At 42.2% G+C, this 26746-nt stretch overlaps 1 protein-coding gene across 1 annotated transcript in view; it reads left to right on the forward strand.

Annotated features, from left to right (window-relative positions):
- The window catches only part of LOC133641176 (protein Daple-like), a 166237-nt gene that overhangs the window by 98227 nt on the left and 41264 nt on the right, over positions 1 to 26746 (forward strand). Inside the window, exons 12-18 of the mRNA XM_062035108.1 lie at positions 891 to 1041; positions 3690 to 3871; positions 6626 to 6763; positions 11721 to 12005; positions 12076 to 12852; positions 14208 to 14335; positions 23826 to 23967. Of these exons, the coding sequence (XP_061891092.1) occupies positions 891 to 1041; positions 3690 to 3871; positions 6626 to 6763; positions 11721 to 12005; positions 12076 to 12852; positions 14208 to 14335; positions 23826 to 23967 (1803 nt within the window). The remainder of the gene's footprint in view (positions 1 to 890; positions 1042 to 3689; positions 3872 to 6625; positions 6764 to 11720; positions 12006 to 12075; positions 12853 to 14207; positions 14336 to 23825; positions 23968 to 26746) is intronic.

Consider the following 26746-nt stretch of genomic DNA (forward strand, 5'->3'; position numbering starts at 1 on the left):
ATTATACATCAATATGACAATAACAATGTCATAATGTCAACAACACAACATAATTATACATCAATATGACAACAACAATGTCATAATGTCAACAACACAACATAATTATACATCAATATGACAATAACAATGTCATAATGTCAACAACACAACATAATGATACATCAATATGACAATAACAATGTCATAATGTCAACAACACAACATAATGATACATCAATATGACAATAACAATGTCATAATGTCAACAACACAACATAATTATACATCAATATGACAACAACAATGTCATAATGTCAACAACACAACATAATTATACATCAATATGACAATAACAATGTCATAATGTCAACAACACAACATAATGATACATCAATATGACAATAACAATGTCATAATGTCAACAACACAACATAATGATACATCAATATGACAACAACAATGTCATAATGTCAACAACACAACATAATGATACATCAATATGACAATAACAACAACACAACACAATCATTTTGGTGATTTAACCCCCAACTCCAAGCCTTGATGCTGAGTGCCAAGCAGGGAGGTAAACAGCCCACTGCTCCCCAAGGGGATGGATCAAATGCAGAGGACACATTTCACCACATCTAGTGTGTGTGTGACAATCATTGCTACTTTAATCTTAATTATACATCAATATGACAACAACAACAATGTCATAATATCAACCACACAACATTAGATGTGTTTAGAGCATCTCCATACAACCAGAGTAAAGTTGTGTAGCTTCTAACCTGCTTTGAGAGAGAGAGTCATATATATATATATATATATATATATATATATATATATATATATATATATATAAAAGTGTAATGTATGTATATATATATATGTGTGTGTGTGTGCAGGAGAGAGAGAGTGAGCGTCAGAGAGTGGAAGAGTTACAGGAAGAGAACATGCTGCTGGAGATAGGACAGAAACAGAGTATGAACGAATCAGCTCATCTTGGATGGGAACTGGAACAACTCAGCAAACACCAGGATAATTGTAGCTCAGAGAGTAAGATGTCCTCCTCTTCTTCTTCTTCTTCTTCTTCTTCTCCTCCTCCTTCTTCTTCTTCTTCTTCTGCTTCTTCTCCTTCTTCTTCTCCTTCTTCTTCCTCTTCCTCTTCCTCTTCCTCCTCCTTACTTTAAGAGTGTGAACCTCACACACATATACTGTACATACGTTAGGTCAGGAAAAAACACAAGAGGCTATATCATCCCTACAAGCCTGTTTCGCAGGGGATTTTCCAGCAGGGACACCTGCAAAACAGGCTTGTAGGGATGATCTAGCCCAGGGGTGGGCAATGAATTTTTACCGGGGGCCGCATGAGCAACCGAGCACTGCTGGAGGGCCACACTGACAATATTTCAATTAAATTTTGCTCAAATTATTTTTGATATACCGTAAGATAGATAATAATAATAATAATATTTTCATTTAACCTAACTTATCTTTATACAATAGCAGATGGCTTTTGATGGTTTTATTTTGAACACTTTCTTACACAACACTTCCTGATGTGTAATACCATGCAAAAATGTCAATTTCTGTCACTTTATCCTGCATCCTGTTTGTTGTGAACGTAGCACGCCTGCAAGGTGATTGGCGAAGAAGGAGGAAGTGTTGTTGTTGCGGAAATGAGGAGTGAGGATAGACGTGCGTGTGGAAGGAAGGAGATAAGTTGAGCTGTGTTAGTATAGCTTGCTCAATAAAAGTTGAAAAAGAGCGTCAGACTTGGTGTGCACTTCTTCTGGACGCTACAATTGGTGTCAGAAGTGGGATGAAATGCCTCCCAGTTCGCCTTGCCATCAAACCTGGGAGTCTTCATTGAGGGCGGAATTCTTCCATGCCAAGCAGCGTGCGCTGCACCTGTAGACGCTGCCTCTCTCCTTCCTCCCTTTCTCTCTCTCTCGTGTGATGCTGCCTCTCTCCTTCCTCCCTCTCTCTCTCTCCTGTGACGCTGCCTCTCTCCTTCCTCCCTTTCTCTCTCTCTCCTGTGACGCTGCCTCTCTCCTTCCTCCCTTTCTCTCTCTCTCCTGTGACGCTGCCTCTCTCCTTCCTCCCTCTCTCTCTCTTTGCGACGAGCTTCTCACGTCCGGGTTTCACACAGACATCTGCAGTGCTGCTGGCACCTTAAGTCCCCACTCAATGTCCTTCCCCTCCCGTTCCATCTCGACAAAGTCGCCAGGAAACATGGTGGCACGTACCTCCCGATGACGTGGCACGTACCTCCTGATGACGTGGCACGTACCTCCTGATGACGTGGCACGTACCTCCTGATGACGTGGCACGTACCTCCTGATGACGTGGCACGTACCTCCTGATGACGTGGCACGTACCTCCTGATGACGTGGCACGTACCTCCTGATGACGTGGCACGTACCTCCTGATGACGTGGCAGGCTGAGCACACAAACAGTGCAGTATGCGCAAAGATTTACTTCTGCCACCAATTGTAGCGTCCAGAAGAAGTGCACACCAAGTCTGATGCTCTTTTTCAACTTTTATTGAGCAAGCTATACTAACACAGCTCAACTTATCTCCTTCTTTCCACACGCACGTCCATCCTCACTCCTCATTTCCGCAACTCAAGAAGACAACATCCACTTCAGCAGGTGGTTACACTATATTCTTTAAACACAGCAACGTGTGTACCACAAATTAAGCACACGGCTTTACCTTTACTTGGCAGTCCATGTCTTGTTGAAAACACGCCATTCCTCATCAACTTTTCTCTTTTTAGCGTCTCGGGGATAACCTGGCATCACTTGTAGCTGTGTGCCTTCACTCACAGGACATACGCCCATAAATAACACTTTTCAAAATAAAAGCAGCACAGTTGTATTGCACGCACGATATAGATGTTTTTTCAACTTTATTTTGTAATTTGTGATTGCCGCTGCGCCACGAGCATACGTCCACACAGAAGTCATACAAATAACGCTTTTCAAAACAAAAGCAGCACCGTTGTATTGCACACTCAAGATAGATACTTTTTAAAATTTATTTTGTAATTTATGATTGGCCTCACGCGGGCCAGACAGGGACGTACAAAAAGCCGGATGTGGCCCGCGGGCCGCAGAATGCCCAGGTCTGATCTAGCCTCTTGTGTTTTTTCCTGACCTACATATATACATTCATACTTACCTTCCCATACTAAATTGTATCCCTGTCTCTTCTAGAAACTTCAATGAAATGTTGTGGTTGCTGCTTAGTACCCTTTGATAGTAACCTTCTTCTGTCCATGTCTTCTAACTTCCTCTCTTAGTTTTCTCCTTTCCTACTGTGTTTCCACTATGAAATGTTCCACTGACTCTACCTTATTGAAGTTGTCACATAATCCTGTTAACTTCTAAGGTCTGATGTGTCCTAATCCAACGTGTGACCTGATTCCTTCCACTTTTCTGCTCCCCCTTACAGTTCTTCCCGCTCCTACTGTGTTTTGTATTGCATACAAGTGTCTTGCTGCACTCTTTCTAAAGATGTCCTTTTAATTAGTGATCTGTCTTACTGAGAGGAACCTCTCTGAGCTGCTCTAGTGTTAGTGTCTGCTTTGCCAGCTGATCTGACAATTTCTCTTTATTTTCTGCTCCTCTTCTCCTTTAGCAGGCCACTAGTTTGTTTTCCTCATGCTGATTTTGTCAAATTTCGGTTCTGCTGCAGCTCGGAAATCCTTCGTACACGAGCTCAATGAGTGTGTTTCCAGCCGGGTTTTAAAGCTGGAGAAGGAGAACGGGGAGCTCCAAGCCTCTGTTGAGAGACTGAAAGAAGAGAAGCACCTCCTGCAGGAGAGAGAGCTCCATGGCCAAGTGCTGGACCAAGAGAACCAGACTCTCAGCAAGAAGGTAGGACACTTTTGGTACCTTGGTCTACAGAGAGAACCAGACTCTCAGCAAGAAGGTAGGACACTTTTGGTACCTTGGTCTACAGAGAGAACCAGACTCTCAGCAAGAAGGTAGGACACTTTTGGTGCCTTGGTCTACAGAGAGAACCAGACTCTCAGCAAGAAGGTAGGACACTTTTGGTACCTTGGTCTACAGAGAGAACCAGACTCTTAGCAAGAAGGTAGGACACTTTTGGTACCTTGGTCTACAGAGAGAACCAGACTCTCAGCAAGAAGGTAGGACACTTTTGGTACCTTGGTCTACAGAGAGAACCAGACTCTCAGCAAGAAGGTAGGACACTTTTGGTACCTTGGTCTACAGAGAGAACCAGACTCTCAGCAAAAAGGTAGGACACTTTTGGTACCTTGGTCTACAGAGAGAACCAGACTCTTAGCAAGAAGGTAGGACACTTTTGGTACCTTGGTCTACAGAGAGAACCAGACTCTTAGCAAGAAGGTAGGACACTTTTGGTACCTTGGTCTACAGAGAGAACCAGACTCTCAGCAAGAAGGTAGGACACTTTTGGTACCTTGGTCTACAGAGAGAACCAGACTCTCAGCAAGAAGGTAGGACACTTTTGGTACCTTGGTCTACAGAGAAAACCAGACTCTTAGCAAGAAGGTAGGACACTTTTGGTACCTTGGTCTACAGAGAGAACCAGACTCTCAGCAAGAAGGTAGGACACTTTTGGTACCTTGGTCTACAGAGAGAACCACTACTCTCAGCAAGAAGGTAGGACACTTTTGGTACCTTGGTCTACAGAGAGAACCAGACTCTCAGCAAGAAGGTAGGACACTTTTGGTACCTTGGTCTACAGAGAGAACCAGACTCTCAGCAAGAAGGTAGGACACTTTTGGTACCTTGGTCTACAGAGAGAACCAGACTCTCAGCAAGAAGGTAGGACACTTTTGGTACCTTGGTCTACAGAGAGAACCAGACTCTTAGCAAGAAGGTAGGACACTTTTGGTACCTTGGTCTACAGAGAGAACCAGACTCTCAGCAAGAAGGTAGGACACTTTTGGTACCTTGGTCTACAGAGAGAACCAGACTCTCAGCAAGAAGGTAGGACACTTTTGGTACCTTGGTCTACAGAGAGAACCAGACTCTCAGCAAAAAGGTAGGACACTTTTGGTACCTTGGTCTACAGAGAGAACCAGACTCTTAGCAAGAAGGTAGGACACTTTTGGTACCTTGGTCTACAGAGAGAACCAGACTCTTAGCAAGAAGGTAGGACACTTTTGGTACCTTGGTCTACAGAGAGAACCAGACTCTCAGCAAGAAGGTAGGACACTTTTGGTACCTTGGTCTACAGAGAGAACCAGACTCTCAGCAAGAAGGTAGGACACTTTTGGTACCTTGGTCTACAGAGAGAACCAGACTCTCAGCAAAAAGGTAGGACACTTTTGGTACCTTGGTCTACAGAGAGAACCAGACTCTCAGCAAAAAGGTAGGACACTTTTGGTACCTTGGTCTACGCCAAGTGTTGGACTGCCTCCATTAAGTATTCACACATCTTGTTATGTTACAGCCTTATTTCAAGATGTACTAAAGTCATTTTTGTCCTCAAAATTCTACACACAATACCCCATAATGTGATTTTTTTGTGTGTGTGCAAATGAATTAAAAGTAAATAAACACATGTACATAAGTATTCACAGCCTTTACTCAATACTTAGTTGATGCACCTTTGGCAGCAATTACACCTCAAGTCTTTTTCAATACGACACCATCTTTGGGCAGTTTCTCTCTTTCTTCTTTGTAGCACCTCTCAAGCTCCATCCAATCAAGCGTTGGTTTTCATCCAGCATGTCTTTGTACATACTAATAGTTAATATTATTATACTTAGTCATCTATAACAAAACGCGTTGTCTTTAAATATATATCTGTTCTTTAAATAAAAAATATCAAAATGGCCCCCAATACTTGACTTTTCAGTATGTATGTGGCCCTGGGTGAAAAATAATGTAGACACCCCTGATCTAAAATACTAGAAGCTTTCAAAATAAAAATCAAATAGCCTTAAAAACTAACAAAGTTTAGTTAGTTAGGTCATAATTAAAATACAAACTTATGAATAAATTAATTAGAAAAATGACAATAACAATATCAAACATTGTTAAATGTGCAACGTAAAATAATATTTTTGAACAGGCAGAATTTTTGACACATTAGATTATGCAGTTAAACAATATTATAATTACTATTATTCTATTTTTACATGGGAATAAAATAGTAAAAATGTCAAAAAAGAGCAAAAAAATGGGTATATAATGAGAAAAAGATGAAATGTTTGAACTAATAAAAATTAATAATACACAAAGTTTAGTTGGTTAGTTAATTGATACATAAAATTCTAACTTATGAATACATTAGAATCAGAATCAGAAATACTTTATTAATCCCAGAGGGGAAATTACAATTTTCAGCACTAATTACAAATGTCAAAAAATAGCAAACAAATGGGTATATAATGAGAAAAAGATGAAATGTTCGAACTAATAATAATAATAATAATAATACACGTTGTCACCTTTAATACAAAGTTGACACAATATCTGTTTGCATTTAAAAAAAAAAAAAATATATCAATATGGGCCCCGCACACTTTAGCTTTCAGTATGTGGCCCTTGGTGGCAAAAGTTTGTACCTAAGTTTGGATGTCACTACACAAATGTAGTTTTCTTGGTGAAATATCTCCTGATATGTCCTTTCAGGTGGAACATCTCCAGGCCTTGTTGGACCAGGAGAAAGTGACCAACCAAGACATGGAGTCTCTTGGAGAGGAACTGTTGAAGGACAAACACCTTCTGGAAGGACAGATGCAGCTTCTCAGAGCAGACAAAGACAGACAGGTACGTGCACACACCTAGGCAGAGAGACAGACAGGTACGTGCACACACCTAGGCAGAGAGACAGACAGGTACGTGCACACACATAGGCAGAGAGACAGAAAGGTACATGCACACACCTAGGCAGAGAGACAGACAGGTACGTGCACACACCTAGGCAGAGAGATAGACAGGTACGTGCACACACCTAGGCAGAGAGACAGACAGGTACGTGCACACACATAGGCAGAGAGACAGACAGGTACGTGCACACACCTAGGCAGAGAGACAGACAGGTACGTGCACACACCTAGGCAGAGAGACAGACAGGTACGTGCACACACCTAGGCAGAGAGACAGACAGGTACGTGCACACACCTAGGCAGAGAGATAGACAGGTACGTGCACACACCTAGGCAGAGAGACAGACAGGTACGTGCACACACATAGGCAGAGAGACAGACAGGTATGTGCACACACCTAGGCAGAGACACAGACAGGTACGTGCACACACCTAGGCAGACAGATAGACAGGTACGTGCACACACCTAGGCAGAGAGACAGACAGGTACGTGCACACACCTAGGCAGAGAGACAGACAGGTACGTGCACACACCTAGGCAGAGAGACAGACAGGTACGTGCACACACCTAGGCAGAGAGATAGACAGGTACGTGCACACACCTAGGCAGAGAGACAGACAGGTACGTGCACACACCTAGGCAGAGAGACAGACAGGTATGTGCACACACCTAGGCAGAGAGACAGACAGGTACGTGCAGTTATTCATAATAACATGTAATATATACATGATGTAAGTATATATGTCATGTAGTAACATTCATAATAACATGTAATATATACATGATGTAAGTATATATGTCATGTAGTAACATTCATAATAACATGTCATATATACATGATGTAAGTATATATGTCATGTAGTAACATTCATAATAACATGTAATATATACATGATGTAAGTATATATGTCATGTAGTAACATTCATAATAACATGTCATATATACATGATGTAAGTATATATGTAGTATCTAGTAACATTCATAATAACATGTCATATATACATGATGTAAGTATATATGTAGTATCTAGTAACATTCATAATAACATGTCATATATACATGATGTAAGTATATATGTAGTATCTAGTAACATTCATAATAACATGTCATATATACATGATGTAAGTATATATGTCATGTAGTAACATTCATAATAACATGTAATATATACACGATGTAAGTATATATGTCATGTAGTAACCTTCATAATAACATGTAATATATACACGATGTAAGTATATATGTCATGTAGTAACATTCATAATAACATGTAATATATACATGATGTAAGTATATATGTCATGTAGTAACATTCATAATAACATGTCATATATACATGATGTAAGTATATATGTAGTATCTAGTAACATTCATAATAACATGTCATATATACATGATGTAAGTATATATGTCATGTAGTAACATTCATAATAACATGTAATATATACACGATGTAAGTATATATGTCATGTAGTAACCTTCATAATAACATGTAATATATACACGATGTAAGTATATATGTCATGTAGTAACATTCATAATAACATGTAATATATACATGATGTAAGTATATATGTCATGTAGTAACATTCATAATAACATGTAATATATACATGATGTAAGTATATATGTCATGTAGTAACATTCATAATAACATGTAATATATACATGATGTAAGTATATAAGTCATGTAGTAACATTCATAATAACATGTAATATATACATGATGTAAGTATATATGTCATGTAGTAACATTCATAATAACATGTAATATATACATGATGTAAGTATATATGTCATGTAGTAACATTCATAATAACATGTCATATATACATGATGTAAGTATATATGTCATGTAGTAACATTCATAATAACATGTCATATATACATGATGTAAGTATATATGTCATGTAGTAACATTCATAATAACATGTCATATATACATGATGTAAGTATATATGTCATGTAGTAACATTCATAATAACATGTAATATATACATGATGTAAGTATATATGTCATGTAGTAACATTCATAATAACATGTAATATACACACGATGTAAGTATATATGTCATGTAGTAACCTTCATAATAACATGTAATATATACACGATGTAAGTATATATGTCATGTAGTAACATTCATAATAACATGTAATATATACATGATGTAAGTATATATGTCATGTAGTAACATTCATAATAACATGTAATATATACATGATGTAAGTATATATGTCATGTAGTAACATTCATAATAACATGTAATATATACATGATGTAAGTATATATGTCATGTAGTAACATTCATAATAACATGTAATATATACATGATGTAAGTATATATGTCATGTAGTAACATTCATAATAACATGTAATATATACATGATGTAAGTATATATGTCATGTAGTAACATTCATAATAACATGTAATATATACATGATGTAAGTATATAAGTCATGTAGTAACATTCATAATAACATGTAATATATACATGATGTAAGTATATATGTAGTATCTAGTAACATTCATAATAACATGTAATATATACATGATGTAAGTATATATGTAGTATCTAGTAACATTCATAATAACATGTAATATATACATGATGTAAGTATATATGTCATGTAGTACCATTCATAATAACATGTAATATATACATGATGTAAGTATATATGTCATGTAGTAACATTCATAATAACATGTAATATATACATGATGTAAGTATATATGTCATGTAGTAACATTCATAATAACATGTCATATATACATGATGTAAGTATACATGTCATGTAGTAACATTCATAATAACATGTAATATATACATGATGTAAGTATATATGTAGTATCTAGTAACATTCATAATAACATGTAATATATACATGATGTAAGTATATATGTAGTATCTTGTAACATTCATAATAACATGTTATATATACACGATGTAAGTATATATGTCAACTGTTGGGTCTATTCAGGAATGGCGAGCTTCCCCTTGACAAATTTCAAAGATTCCCAGATTTTCCATTCCTCAATTCAACATGTTACTACTTCAACATTTCTCTACCGGTTTGAAAAATTCCAACACCAACCATTTCAACTCATTAAGGAGATTCAATCTTTTTTTTTTCCTTATCCCGCTTTTCCCAAAATTCCAGGAAGTTCCCATTGAAATGAATGGCACATTTTTCCAAGTTGCAAATTCCCACATTTGTCAAGCTATTGAAAGCATTCCAACATCAACACATTCCAACATCAACACATTCCAACATCAACACATTCCAACATCAACACATTCCAACATCAACACATTCCAACATCAACACATTCCAACATCAACACATTCCAACATCAACACATTCCAACATCAACACATTCCAACATCAACACATTCCAACATCAACACATTCCAACATCAACACATTCCAACATCAACACATTCCAACATCAACACATTCCAACATCAACACATTCCAACATCAACACATTCCAACATCAACACATTCCAACATCAACACATTCCAACATCAACACATTCCAACATCAACACATTCCAACATCAACACATTCCAACATCAACACATTCCAACATCAACACATTCCAACATCAACACATTCCAACACCAACACATTCCAACATCAACACATTCCAACATCAACACATTCCAACATCAACACATTCCAACATCAACACATTCCAACATCAACACATTCCAACATCAACACATTCCAACATCAACACATTCCAACATCAACACATTCCAACACCAACACATTCCAACATCAACACATTCCAACATCAACACATTCCAACATCAACACATTCCAACATCAACACATTCCAACATCAACACATTCCAACATCAACACATTCCAACATCAACACTTTCACAACATCAACACATTCCAACATCAACACATTCCAACATCAACACATTCCAACATCAACACATTCCAACATCAACACATTCCAACATCAACACATTCCAACATCAACACATTCCAACATCAACACATTCCAACATCAACACATTCCAACATCAACACATTCCAACATCAACACATTCCAACATCAACACATTCCAACATCAACACATTCCAACATCAACACATTCCAACATCAACACATTCCAACATCAACACATTCCAACATCAACACATTCCAACATCAACACATTCCAACATCAACACATTCCAACACCAACACATTCCAACATCAACACATTCCAACATCAACACATTCCAACATCAACACATTCCAACATCAACACATTCCAACATCAACACATTCCAACATCAACACTTTCACAACATCAACACATTCCAACATCAACACATTCCAACATCAACACATTCCAACATCAACACATTCCAACATCAACACATTCCAACATCAACACATTCCAACATCAACACATTCCAACATCAACACATTCCAACATCAACACATTCCAACATCAACACATTCCAACATCAACACATTCCAACATCAACACATTCCAACATCAACACATTCCAACATCAACACATTCCAACATCAACACATTCCAACATCAACACATTCCAACATCAACACATTCCAACACCAACACATTCCAACATCAACACATTCCAACATCAACACATTCCAACATCAACACATTCCAACATCAACACATTCCAACATCAACACATTCCAACATCAACACATTCCAACATCAACACATTCCACTCATCCTGGACATTCTAACTAACACTTTCCCAACTTCCACACCTAATTCCGCTTTTCCTGGAAATTCCAACTCTTCAACATTCCAACTATTCTTCCATTCCTTCTACATTCTGTCACTTCAACTTCAGCATTCATTTCCAGAAAGTCTCATTATTTCCACGTCCTGCTTGTGTGCTTCCATCAGATCTCTGAATTGGAGAGCAAGAAGCAGAACCTGTCTGACGCGGTGGTGTCGCTCCGTGAGCGCACTCAGGCCAACGCTGAGACCGGGATCCCCCAGGTGGAGGCTGAGAAGCGCCTGCTACACCAGCGCTTTACCCACACCAGCGCCCGCTTAGCCAGCCTGGAGATTGAAGTCAAGCTCTCCAAAGAAGAAGAAGTGTGTCTGAGGGAGAGGGCGGGGAGATGTGAGGAAGTGGAGAGTGAGATGTCTCGTGTGGAGAGAAGCAGGGACGCTCTCAGCAGAAAGGTAATGAACTCAGCTTTGTCGCCATCAAGCTTCATGCTGACTAAAACATGCTCCTTGGTGTGGCCTTCAGGTGGCAGCTCTGCGGGCCTGCAGTGACACTTCAGAAGTTGTGGAGAAGCAGGTGTCCTCCATGCAGCAGGAGATGCTCGGACTCAAACGGGAGTTGGAGGAGGCCGAGCAAGAGCTTCAACAACTGAAAGCAGACAAGCAGGAAAACCTGGAGCTCCGTTGCTGTGTGGAAAATCTGCGTTCATCTTCTGCTCTGCTCACCAAACAACTGCAGGAAAGTAAGGAGGTGCAGAGACAATCGCAAGAGGTGCAGACAAGGTTTGAGGAGGTGGAGGCGGAGTTGCAAGGAGAGAGGAAGAGAAGCGAGAGACTGGAGGGGAATGTTGCCACGGTAAACCAGGAGAAGTTCCATCTCAAGGCCCGTGTGGAAAAGTTGAAGGAGGAGAGAGACGAAGAAGGCCGAGAGAAGAAGGGAGCCTTGAGTCGGCTGGAGGAGCTGAAGAAGGAAATAGAGCAGCTCAGTCGGGAGCAGAGGAGGCGAGAGGAAGGCCACAAGGACAGAGAGAGGCTTCAGCTGGACCTGGACCAGTCGGACAAGACTAGGAAGCATCTGGAGAAGGAGAACTGGAGGATGACAATGCTCCTGGACAAGAAGGAGGCCGAGCTGGAGGAGAAGGTCAGGCAGTTGGCGAGCGTGCAGAGGGACGTCCTAACTATGAGCAGGGAGGGGGATCGGCTGAAGGAGGCCACGCTCAAGGCCAAGGAATGGGAGGGAGACTACAAGGAGCTGCAGAAACAAGCCACCATGGACAAGAGGACTTTGGTTACTCTGAGAGAGGTAATATGGACTGAAGCCTTGTCAGGGTTACTTTTTCAAGTAGGACATGTGTGAGGTGTTCCAATACAGGACTACAGACATTAATCACTAGATGTTCCAATACAGGACTACAGACATTAATCACTAGATGTTCCAATACAGGACTACAGACATGATTCACTAGATGTTCCAATACAGGACTACAGACATTAATCAGTAGATGTTCCAATACAGGACTACAGACATTAATCACTAGATGTTCCAATACAGGACTACAGACATTAATCACTAGATGTTCCAATACAGGACTACAGACATTAATCACTAGATGTTCCAATACAGGACTACAGACATGATTCACTAGATGTTCCAATACAGGACTACAGACATGATTCACTAGATGTTCCAATACAGGACTACAGACATTAATCACTAGATGTTCCAATACAGGACTACAGACATGATTCACTAGATGTTCCAATACAGGACTACAGACATGATTCACTAGATGTTCCAATACAGGACTACAGACATTAATCACTAGATGTTCCAATACAGGACTACAGACATTAATCACTAGATGTTCCAATACAGGACTACAGACATGATTCACTAGATGTTCCAATACAGGACTACAGACATGATTCACTAGATGTTCCAATACAGGACTACAGACATTAATCACTAGATGTTCCAATACAGGACTACAGACATTAATCACTAGATGTTCCAATACAGGACTACAGACATGATTCACTAGATGTTCCAATACAGGACTACAGACATGATTCACTAGATGTTCCAATACAGGACTACAGACATTAATCAGTAGATGTTCCAATACAGGACTACAGACATTAATCACTAGATGTTCCAATACAGGACTACAGACATTAATCACTAGATGTTCCAATACAGGACTACAGACATGATTCACTAGATGTTCCAATACAGGACTACAGACATGATTCACTAGATGTTCCAATACAGGACTACAGACATGATTCACTAGATGTTCCAATACAGGACTACAGACAGGATTCAGTAGATGTTCCAATACAGGACTACAGACATTAATCAGTAGATGTTCCAATACAGGACTACAGACATGATTCACTAGATGTTCCAATACAGGACTACAGACATGATTCACTAGATGTTCCAATGCAGGACTACAGACAGTATGCACTAGATGTTCCAATACAGGACTACAGACATGATTGAAATGCCATTAAAATGCCTGTAAAAACGTCCTCTTTCTCAGGTTTGTGCCCTTGGTCTAGGTCTGATAGACCAGTCCATGCAGCCTTTATTAAAGAGGCTTGCTGTGGTTCTGAAGAAGATTGTGGTGCTATCACTGACATGTGCATGTGCAGGAGTTGGTGTCGGAGAAGTTGAGCGTCCAGCAGCACCGTGTGGAGTTGGAGAGACTCAATGAAGAACTGGAGAAGGTTGGACTCACCCGAGAAAGACTACTGCAGCAGGAGCAGTCTCTGGAGGAAAGGTAGTTTTAAACCACACCATAAACAGTCCAGTCTCTCTGAAACACACAATAATAGGGCTGGACATTCTGGGATCAATCCAATACCAACCAAGTAAGTACAGAGCGGGTGTTGCCCATACAACACGGTTGACTTGGTTTTTCAAAATCATCCAATTATTTTGTTTTTTGCCTTAGTTTTATTTTTTATTTCATTTGTTTTTAATTAAAACGTAGCACAAACATTTTACAAAAACATATTTTGTCAATTATTTGTGAAGAATTTAGTAATCAATCAATAAATCTAACTTTATTTATTTAGAGCCCTTAATCAGAAGTGCCTCAAAGGGCTTCTCAACCCAAAACCACAAGCCACATCCAGGCAGGGAACTCAGTTGCACCTTACCTGAACATAGCAATTATAACTATAGATCATTAGTCACTTTTGCCAGGGCTGTCTCCACAGACTGATTAGTCCTGAAACCGGACTGAAAGGGTTCAAAAAGATTGTTAGATGTTCTGTTCGTTTAGCTGCTGTGCAACAATTTTTGTGGAGGATTTTAGAGATAAAGGGGAGGTGCGACACCGGTCAGTAGGTCAGAATCGAGGTTAGGTCTTTTAAGTGGAGGATGAATCACCGCTGTTGTTCATGTTAGGGGAACAGTACCAGAGGAAAGTGATAAGTTAATCATATTTAGCACTGAGGGTCCTAAAATTACAAACAGCTTTAATATAATAATAATAATATATTATACAATGTAATAATGTCAACAAAAGCATGCAATCATTCCCATTTATTACATACAATTATGTGAGTTAAAGTCAAAATAAACAAACACAAAAGCAAGAAATACTCTTGGCTCAAAATCAAATCCAGGCTCTAATTCAAAATAGACGCCATCTCCTCTGCACTCCACCTGAGCTTGGAACATCTGGAAGGCAAGGACACACACGTGCAGATGTTGTTTGTGGACTTCAGCTCAGCATTCAACACCATCACCCCGCAGCACTTGGTGAGCAAACCTTGGATTCAGTACCCCCCTTTGCAACTGGCTGCTGGACTTCCTCACAGACAGACCCCAGTCTGTGAGAGTGGGCAACAACACCTGCAGTACTATCTCCCTGAGCACTTCCAGTACCATCTCCCTGACCACCTCCAGTACCATCTCCCTGACCACCTCCAGTACCATCTCCCTGACCACCTCCAGTACCATCTCCCTGACCACCTCCAGTACCATCTCCCTGACCACCTCCAGTACCATCTCCCTGAGCACTTCCAGTACCATCTCCCTGACCACCTCCAGTACCATCTCCCTGACCACCTCCAGTACCATCTCCCTGACCACCTCCAGTACCATCTCCCTGACCACCTCCAGTACCATCTCCCTGAGCACTTCCAGTACCATCTCCCTGACCACCTCCAGTACCATCTCCCTGAGCACCTCCAGTACCATCTCCCTGACCACCTCCAGTACCATCTCCCTGAGCACTTCCAGTACCATCTCCCTGAGCACTTCCAGTACCATCTCCCTGACCACCTCCAGTACCATCTCCCTGACCACCTCCAGTACCATCTCCCTGACCACCTCCAGTACCATCTCCCTGAGCACCTCCAGTACCATCTCCCTGACCACCTCCAGTACCATCTCCCTGACCACCTCCAGTACCATCTCCCTGAGCACCTCCAGTACCATCTCCCTGACCACCTCCAGTACCATCTCCCTGACCACCTCCAGTACCATCTCCCTGACCACCTCTAGTACCATCTCCCTGACCACCTCCAGTACCATCTCCCTGAGCACCTCCAGTACCATCTCCCTGACCACCTCCAGTACCATCTCCCTGAGCACCTCCAGTACCATCTCCCTGACCACCTCCAGTACCATCTCCCTGACCACCTCCAGTACCATCTCCCTGACCACCTCCAGTACCATCTCCCTGAGCACCTCCAGTACCATCTCCCTGACCACCTCCAGTACCATCTCCCTGACCACCTCCAGTACCATCTCCCTGAGCACCTCCAGTACCATCTCCCTGACCACCTCCAGTACCATCTCCCTGACCACCTCCAGTACCATCTCCCTGAGCACCTCCAGTACCATCTCCCTGACCACCTCCAGTACCATCTCCCTGACCACCTCCAGTACCATCTCCCTGACCACCTCCAGTACCATCTCCCTGACCACCTCCAGTACCATCTCCCTGACCACCTCCAGTACCATCTCCCTGACCACCTCCAGTACCATCTCCCTGAGCACCGCCTCCCCCCAGGGCTGCGTCCTGAGTCCACGTTGATGACCCATGACTGCTGCACCAGGTCCACTACTAACCACATTGTGAAGTACACAACAGTAGTGGGCCTCATCCGTGACAACAACCACATGGACTACAGGGAAGAGGTGAAACATCTGGTTGACTGGTGCAGAACCAACAACCTGGTCCTGAATGTCGACAAATCAAATCAAATCAAAGCAACTTTATTTATAAAGCGCATTTCAAATTGACCACAGGGGTAGCCAAAGTGCTGTACAATGGGCAGGTTAGAACCGAGCAAACACAACACAACACAAACAGAGCACGATAAAAAATAAATAACTAAAATAAATAGAACATAAAAGCAGGTTGACAGCAGGTGTATTATGGGGTGCCATAGCAGGATGGGTATCACTCAGTGTTAAAAGCCATGGAATAAAAGTATGTTTTTAAGAGAGATTTAAAAACAGGAAGAGAGGAGGCTTGTCTAACACTCAGAGGTAGGTCGTTTCAGAGCTTGGGAGCAGCAGCGGCGAAAGCTCTGTCACCTCTAAGCTTCAGCCTTGTGCCAGGGACCGTCAGTAGCAGCTGATCGGCTGATCTTAGGGATCGGGTGGGGCAGTAAGGCTGAAGGAGGTCGGAGAGATATGTTGGAGCGAGGTTGTTTAGACATTTAAAAACAAATAGAAGGAGTTCAAAGTTGTTTCGGTAACGCACAGGGAGCCAGTGAAGGGACGCTAATATAGACCAAGGAGATCATTGTTGACTTCAGGAAGCACCAGTCCAGCCACGCTCCACTCTTCATCAACGACACAGCAGTGGAGATGGTAAGCAGCACCAAGTTCCTGGGGGTGCAGATAACTGACAATATAACCTGGTCCCTACACACCGGAGCTCTTGTAAAAAGAGCTCAGCAGCGCATGCACTTTTTGCGTGGGATGAAAAGAGCACAGCTCCCTCCCCTCCCCCCATTCTCAGCACATTCTACGGAGGCACTATAGAGAGCAACAGCATCTCTGTCTGGACTGGAGCCTGCAGTGCCTCAGACTGGAAGTCTCTCCAGAGAGTGGTGAGGACGGCGGAAAAGATCATCAGGACTCCTCTTCCTCCTATCCAGGAGATGGCAAAAAGCCGCTGCCTGACCAGGGCTCAGAAAATCTGCAGAGACTCCTCCCACCCCCACCAAGGACTGTTTTCACTGCTGGACTCTAGAAAGAGGTTCCGCAGCAGAACCTCTAGGTTGTGTAACAGCTTCTTCTCTCAGACCTTAAGACTCTTGAAGGCATCATAATAATCCCCTCAACTCCCCCCAAAAAGGGATGAAGTGGCTGGAATATAAAGACAATATAACATAAACCTGCAATATATTTATCTGTACAGTAATCTATTTATTTATATCTGCACCTTATTGCTCTTTTATCCTGCACTACCATGAGCTGATGCAACTTCTTATCTGTACTGTAAAGTTCACATTTCAATGACAATAAAAAGGAAGTGTAAGTCTAATGAGGACAAGCGGTATAAACAATGGATGGATGGTAGAAGTGGGGGAAGTCTAATGAGGACAAGCGGTATAAACAATGGATGGATGGTAGAAGTGGGGGAAATAATCCATTTTTAGATGCATCGCAATTAGGACATGGACAATTATAAAATGGATTAGTAAACGTCAATAATCAGTGTATTAATTGTAAGTAAGTAAGGTCATGCAGACAGTGATGTTGTAATGAACCTTCATTGACACACCCACACATCCCACCACCTTCTTCATTGACACACCCACACATCCCACCACCTTCTTCATTGACTCACCCACACATCCCACCACCTTCTTCATTGACTCACTCACACATCCCACCACCTTCTTCATTGACTCACCCACACATCCCACCACCTTCTTCATTGACTCACCCACACATCCCACCACCTTCTTCATTGACTCACCCACACATCCCACCACCTTCTTCATTGACACACCCACACATCCCACCACCTTCTTCATTGACTCACTCACACATCCCACCACCTTCTTCATTGACTCACCCACACATCCCACCACCTTCTTCATTGACTCACCCACACATCCCACCACCTTCTTCATTGACTCACCCACACATCCCACCACCTTCTTCATTGACTCACCCACACATCCCACCACCTTCTTCATTGACTCACCCACACATCCCACCACCTTCTTCATTGACACACCCACACATCCCACCACCTTCTTCATTGACTCACCCACACATCCCACCACCTTCTTCATTGACACACCCACACATCCCACCACCTTCTTCATTGACTCACCCACACATCCCACCACCTTCTTCATTGACTCACCCACACATCCCACCACCTTCTTCATTGACTCACCCACACATCCCACCACCTTCTTCATTGACTCACCCACACATCCCACCACCTTCTTCATTGACTCACCCACACATCCCACCACCTTCTTCATTGACTCACCTACACATCCCACCACCTTCTTCATTGACTCACCCACACATCCCACCACCTTCTTCATTGACTCACCCACACATCCCACCACCTTCTTCATTGACTCACCCACACATCCCACCACCTTCTTCATTGACTCACCTACACATCCCACCACCTTCTTCATTGACTCACCCACACATCCCACCACCTTCTTCATTGACTCACCCACACATCCCACCACCTTCTTCATTGACACACCCACACATCCCACCACCTTCTTCATTGACTCACCCACACATCCCACCACCTTCTTCATTGACACACCCACACATCCCACCACCTTCTTCATTGACTCACCCACACATCCCACCACCTTCTTCATTGACACACCCACACATCCCACCACCTTCTTCATTGACTCACCCACACATCCCACCACCTTCTTCATTGACACACCCACACATCCCACCACCTTCTTCATTGACTCACCCACACATCCCACCACCTTCTTCATTGACTCACCCACACATCCCACCACCTTCTTCATTGACTCACCTACACATCCCACCACCTTCTTCATTGACTCACCCACACATCCCACCACCTTCTTCATTGACTCACCCACACATCCCACCACCTTCTTCATTGACTCACCCACACATCCCACCACCTTCTTCATTGACTCACCCACACATCCCACCACCTTCTTCATTGACTCACCCACACATCCCACCACCTTCTTCATTGACTCACCTACACATCCCACCACCTTCTTCATTGACTCACCCACACATCCCACCACCTTCTTCATTGACTCACCCACACATCCCACCACCTTCTTCATTGACTCACCCACACATCCCACCACCTTCTTCATTGACTCACCCACACATCCCACCACCTTCTTCATTGACTCACCCACACATCCCACCACCTTCTTCATTGACTCACCCACACATCCCACCACCTTCTTCATTGACACACCCACACATCCCACCACCTTCTTCATTGACTCACCCACACATCCCACCACCTTCTTCATTGACTCACCCACACATCCCACCACCTTCTTCATTGACTCACCTACACATCCCACCACCTTCTTCATTGACTCACCCACACATCCCACCACCTTCTTCATTGACTCACCCACACATCCCACCACCTTCTTCATTGACTCACCCACACATCCCACCACCTTCTTCATTGACTCACCCACACATCCCACCACCTTCTTCATTGACACACCCACACATCCCACCACCTTCTTCATTGACACACCCACACATCCCACCACCTTCTTCATTGACTCACCCACACATCCCACCACCTTCTTCATTGACTCACCCACACATCCCACCACCTTCTTCATTGACACACCCACACATCCCACCACCTTCTTCATTTTAGGGCCCTTGTGTTCCACTTTTGCACACATTTTCATTCATTCAATAAATGTGGGAATTAAAGGCCTACTGAAATGACATGTTCTTATTTAAACGGGAATAGCAGATCCATTCTATGTGTCATACTTGATCATTTGGCGATATTGCCATATTTTTGCTGAAAGGATTTAGTAGAGAACATTGACGATAAAGTTTGCAACTTTTGCTCGCTGATAAAAAAGCCTTGCGTGACGTCACAGGTTGTGGAGCTCCTCACATCTGCACATTGTTTACACCAGCAGCGAGAGCGATTCGGACCGAGAAAGCGACAATTACCCCATTAATTTGAGCCAGGATGAAAGATTTGTGGATGAGGAAAGTGAGAGTGAAGGACTAGAGTGCAATGCAGGACGCCAGGGTGTATCTTTTTTCGCTCTGACCGTAACTTAGGTACAAGCTGGCTCATTGGATTCCACACTCTCCTTTTTCTATTGTGGATCACAGATTTGTATTGTAAAGCACCTGGGATACTATATCCTCTTGAAAATGAGAGTCCAGAACGCCAAATGGACATTCACAGTGACTTTTATCTCCACGACAATACATCGGCGAAACATTTTAGCTACGGAGCTAACGTGATAGCATCGTGCTTAACTGTGGATAGAAACAGAAGAAATAAGCCCCTGACTGGAAGGATAGACAGCAGATCAACAATACTACTATTACTTCTACTATCAGGAGACACGGAACCAAACACTGGACCTGTAACTACACGGTTAATGCTGTCCCGCCTGGCGAAGCCTAGCAATGCTGATGCTAACGACACCATTGAAGCTAACTTAGCTACGGGACCTCGACAGAGCTATGCTAAAAACATTAGCTATCCACCTACGCCAGCCCTCATCTGCTCATCAACACCCGTGCTCACCTGCGTTCCAGCGATCGACGGCACGACAGAGGACTTCACCACGATCATTGGTGCGGTCGGCGGCTAGCATCGGATAGCGCGTCTGCTATCCAACTCAAAGTCGTCCTGGTTGTGTTGCTGCAGCCAGCCGCTAATACACCGATCCCACCTACAGCTTTCTTCTTTGCTGTCTCCATTGTTCATTAAACAAATTGCAAAAGATTCACCAACACAGATGTCTACAATACTGTGGAATTATGACATGGAAACAGACGACTTAAGCTGGCCACTGTGCTCTTCCAAAATGTCTGCTACAATCCGTGACGTCACGCGCATACCTCATCATACATACCTCATCATACATACCTCATCATACATAGACCTTTTCAGACGGATATTTCCCGGGAAATTTAAATGTCACTTTCTAAGTTAACCCGGCCGTATTGGCATGTGTTGCAATGTTAAGATGTCATCATTGATATATAAACTATCAGACTGCGTGGTCGCTAGTAGTGGCTTTCAGTAGGCCTTGAAGATGTCATCATTGATATATCAACTATCAGACTGTGTGGTCGCTAGTAGTGGCTTTCAGTAGGACTTGAAGATGTCATCATTGATATATCAACTATCAGACTGTGTGGTCGCTAGTAGTGGCTTTCAGTAGGACTTGAAGATGTCATCATTGATATATCAACTATCAGACTGCGTAGTAGTGGCTTTCAGTAGGCCTTGAAGATGTCATCATTGATATATCAACTATCAGACTGTGTGGTCGCTAGTAGTGGCTTTCAGTAGGCCTTGAAGATGTCATCATTGATATATCAACTATCAGACTGCGTAGTAGTGGCTTTCAGTAGGCCTTGAAGATGTCATCATTGATATATCAACTATCAGACTGCGTAGTAGTGGCTTTCAGTAGGCCTTTAAGATGTCATCATTGATATATCAACTATCAGACTGCGTGGTCGCTAGTAGTGGCTTTCAGTAGGACTTGAAGATGTCATCATTGATATATCAACTATCAGACTGCGTGGTCGCTAGTAGTGGCTTTCAGTAGGACTTGAAGATGTCATCATTGATATATCAACTATCAGACTGTGTGGTCGCTAGTAGTGGCTTTCAGTAGGCCTTGAAGATGTCATCATTGATATATCAACTATCAGACTGTGTGGTCGCTAGTAGTGGCTTTCAGTAGGCCTTGAAGATGTCATCATTGATATATCAACTATCAGACTGTGTGGTCGCTAGTAGTGGCTTTCAGTAGGCCTTTAAGATGTCATCATTGATATATCAACTATCAGACTGTGTGGTCGCTAGTAGTGGCTTTCAGTAGGCCTTGAAGATGTCATCATTGATATATCAACTATCAGACTGCGTAGTAGTGGCTTTCAGTAGGACTTGAAGATGTCATCATTGATATATCAACTATCAGACTGCGTAGTAGTGGCTTTCAGTAGGACTTGAAGATGTCATCATTGATATATCAACTATCAGACTGTGTGGTCGCTAGTAGTGGCTTTCAGTAGGACTTGAAGATGTCATCATTGATATATCAACTATCAGACTGTGTGGTCGCTAGTAGTGGCTTTCGGTAGGACTTGAAGATGTCATCATTGATATATCAACTATCAGACTGTGTGGTCGCTAGTAGTGGCTTTCAGTAGGCCTTGAAGATGTCATCATTGATATATCAACTATCAGACTGTGTGGTCGCTAGTAGTGGCTTTCAGTAGGCCTTTAAGATGTCATCATTGATATATCAACTATCAGACTGTGTGGTCGCTAGTAGTGGCTTTCAGTAGGCCTTGAAGATGTCATCATTGATATATCAACTATCAGACTGCGTAGTAGTGGCTTTCAGTAGGACTTGAAGATGTCATCATTGATATATCAACTATCAGACTGCGTAGTAGTGGCTTTCAGTAGGCCTTGAAGATGTCATCATTGATATATCAACTATCAGACTGCGTAGTAGTGGCTTTCAGTAGGCCTTGAAGATGTCATCATTGATATATCAACTATCAGACTGCGTAGTAGTGACTTTCAGTAGGACTTGAAGATGTCATCATTGATATATCAACTATCAGACTGCGTAGTAGTGGCTTTCAGTAGGCCTTGAAGATGTCATCATTGATATATCAACTATCAGACTGCGTAGTAGTGACTTTCAGTAGGCCTTGAAGATGTCATCATTGATATATCAACTATCAGACTGCGTAGTAGTGACTTTCAGTAGGCCTTGAAGATGTCATCATTGATATATCAACTATCAGACTGCGTAGTAGTGACTTTCAGTAGGACTTGAAGATGTCATCATTGATATATCAACTATCAGACTGCGTAGTAGTGGCTTTCAGTAGGACTTGAAGTGAACTCTTTTCTATTACTAAAGCATTGTTTCTTCAAAGTTGCAAGTGAGAAACACTTATTTAGTGAAACAAATAGAAATGTAAAACTGTGTGTGTGTGTGTGTGTGTGTGTGTGTGTGTGTGTGTGTGTGTGTGTGTGTGTGTGTGTGTGTCAGCAAATACAAGCTGCTTGAATCCCGACTTGAGGAAACAGTGCAACAGGCGATGAAGATGAAAGAAGGGAAGTTGGCCAGTCTGCAGAAGAAACTGGAGGAGAGCAACACACACAACACAACTCTGCGTGCACAGCTGGCAGCTGTAAGTCACACCTTAACTCAACTTATTATCCTCCATCTTCATCTTTGTGTGTGTGTGTCTACTGACACTTCTTTGTGTGTGTGTGTGTCTACTGACACCTCTTTGTGTGTGTCTACTGACACCTCTTTCTGTGTGTGTATGTGTATGTCTACTGACACCTCTTTGTGTGTCTACTGACACCTCTTTGTGTGTGTCTACTGACACCTCTTTGTGTGTCTACTGACACCTCTTTGTGTGTGTCTACTGACACCTCTTTGTGTGTGTCTACTGACACTTCTTTGTGTGTGTCTACTGACACCTCTTTGTGTGTGTCTACTGACACTTCTTTGTGTGTGTCTACTGACACCTCTTTGTGTGTGTCTACTGACACCTCTTTGTGTGTGTCTACTGACACTTCTTTGTGTGTGTCTACTGACACCTCTTTGTGTGTGTCTACTGACACTTCTTTGTGTGTGTGTGTCTACTGACACCTCTTTGTGTGTCTACTGACACTTCTTTGTGTGTGTCTACTGACACCTCTTTGTGTGTCTACTGACACTTCTTTGTGTGTGTCTACTGACACTTCTTTGTGTGTGTCTACTGACACTTCTTTGTGTGTGTCTACTGACACCTCTTTGTGTGTGTCTACTGACACCTCTTTCTGTGTGTGTATGTGTATGTCTACTGACACCTCTTTGTGTGTCTACTGACACCTCTTTGTGTGTGTCTACTGACACCTCTTTGTGTGTCTACTGACACCTCTTTGTGTGTGTCTACTGACACCTCTTTGTGTGTGTCTACTGACACTTCTTTGTGTGTGTCTACTGACACCTCTTTGTGTGTGTCTACTGACACCTCTTTGTGTGTGTCTACTGACACTTCTTTGTGTGTGTCTACTGACACCTCTTTGTGTGTGTCTACTGACACCTCTTTGTGTGTGTCTACTGACACTTCTTTGTGTGTGTCTACTGACACCTCTTTGTGTGTGTCTACTGACACTTCTTTGTGTGTGTGTGTCTACTGACACCTCTTTGTGTGTCTACTGACACTTCTTTGTGTGTGTCTACTGACACCTCTTTGTGTGTCTACTGACACTTCTTTGTGTGTGTCTACTGACACTTCTTTGTGTGTGTCTACTGACACTTCTTTGTGTGTGTCTACTGACACCTCTTTGTGTGTCTACTGACACTTCTTTGTGTGTGTCTACTGACACTTCTTTGTGTGTGTGTGTCTACTGACACCTCTTTGTGTGTCTACTGACACTTCTTTGTGTGTGTCTACTGACACCTCTTTGTGTGTCTACTGACACTTCTTTGTGTGTGTGTGTCTACTGACACCTCTTTGCAGGGTTCTTACTCATCTACAACAACTCTATCATTATTCACCACTTGAGACAAAGAAGAATCATAACACAAACTGTTGTTCAATAAAAATCCATGTTTGATCATTTTCTAAGAGCCGGGTCTCTAAAGGGGTGTGGAGCTTCTTTTTATTGATTCATTGATTGATTGAAACTTTTATTAGTAGATTGCACAGTACAGTACATATTGACCACTAAATGGTAACACCCCAATAAGTTTTTCAACTTGTTTAAGTCGGGGTCCACTTAAATTGATTCATGGTACAGATATATACTATCATATATACTATCATCATAATACAGTCATCACACAAGTTAATCATCAGAGTATATACATTGAATTATTTACATTATTTACAATCCGGGGGTGGGATGTGGGGGGGTTAGGTTTGGTTGATATCATCACTTCAGTCATCAACAATTGTATCATCAGAGAAATGGACATTGAAACAGTGTAGGACTGACTTGGTAGGATATGTACAGAGAGAGAGAGAGAGAGAGAGAGAGAGAGAGAGAGAGAGAGAGAGAGAGAGAGAGAGAGAGAGAGAGAGAGAGAGAGAGAGAGAGAGAGAGAGAGAGAGAGAGAGAGAGAGAGAGAGAGAGAGAGAGAGAGAGAGATCAGAAAGCATAACAAGTATCTACATTTGATAATTTGCATTTGATTATGTACAATCCGGGGAGGTGGGATGTGGAGGGGGGAGGGTGTTAGTTTAGGGTTGTAGTTGCCTGGAGGTGTTGTTTTAGTGCACTTTTGAAGGAGGATAGAGATGCCCTTTCTTCTATACCTGTTGGGAGTGCATTCCACATTGATGTGGCATAGAAAGAGAATGAGTTAAGACCTTTGTTAGATGGGAATCTGGGTTTAACGTGGTTAGTGGAGCTCCCCCTGGTGTTGTGGTTATGGCGGTCATTTACGTTAAGGAAGTAGTTTGACATGTACTTCGGTATCAGGGAGGTGTAGTGGATTTTATAGACTAGGCTCAGTGCAAGTTGTTTAACTCTGTCCTCCACCTTGAGCCAGCCCACTTTAGAGAAGTGGGTAAGAGTGAGGTGTGATCTGGGGTGGAGGTCTAGAAGTAACCTGACTAGCTTGTTCTGGGATGTTTGGAGTTTAGATTTGAGGGTTTTGGAGGTGCTAGGGTACCAGGAGGTGCATGCGTAATGGAAAAAGGGTTGAACGAGAGTTCCCGCTAGAATCCTCAAGGTGCTTTTGTTGACCAGAGAGGAGATTCTGTAGAGAAATCTCGCTCGTTTGTTGACCTTTTTGATGACCTTGGTTGCCATTTTATCACAGGAAAGGTTAGCCTCTAGAATGGAACCTAGGTAGGTGACCTCATCTTTCCTGGTGATAACAATGTCACCCACTTTTATAGTGAAGTCACTGACTTTAATAAAAGTATGATAAATGTAATATATTGTTAGACAATAACTGGCTTTGTG

Source organism: Entelurus aequoreus, linkage group LG23, assembly GCF_033978785.1.
Source record: "Entelurus aequoreus isolate RoL-2023_Sb linkage group LG23, RoL_Eaeq_v1.1, whole genome shotgun sequence".
NCBI lineage: Eukaryota > Metazoa > Chordata > Actinopteri > Syngnathiformes > Syngnathidae > Entelurus > Entelurus aequoreus.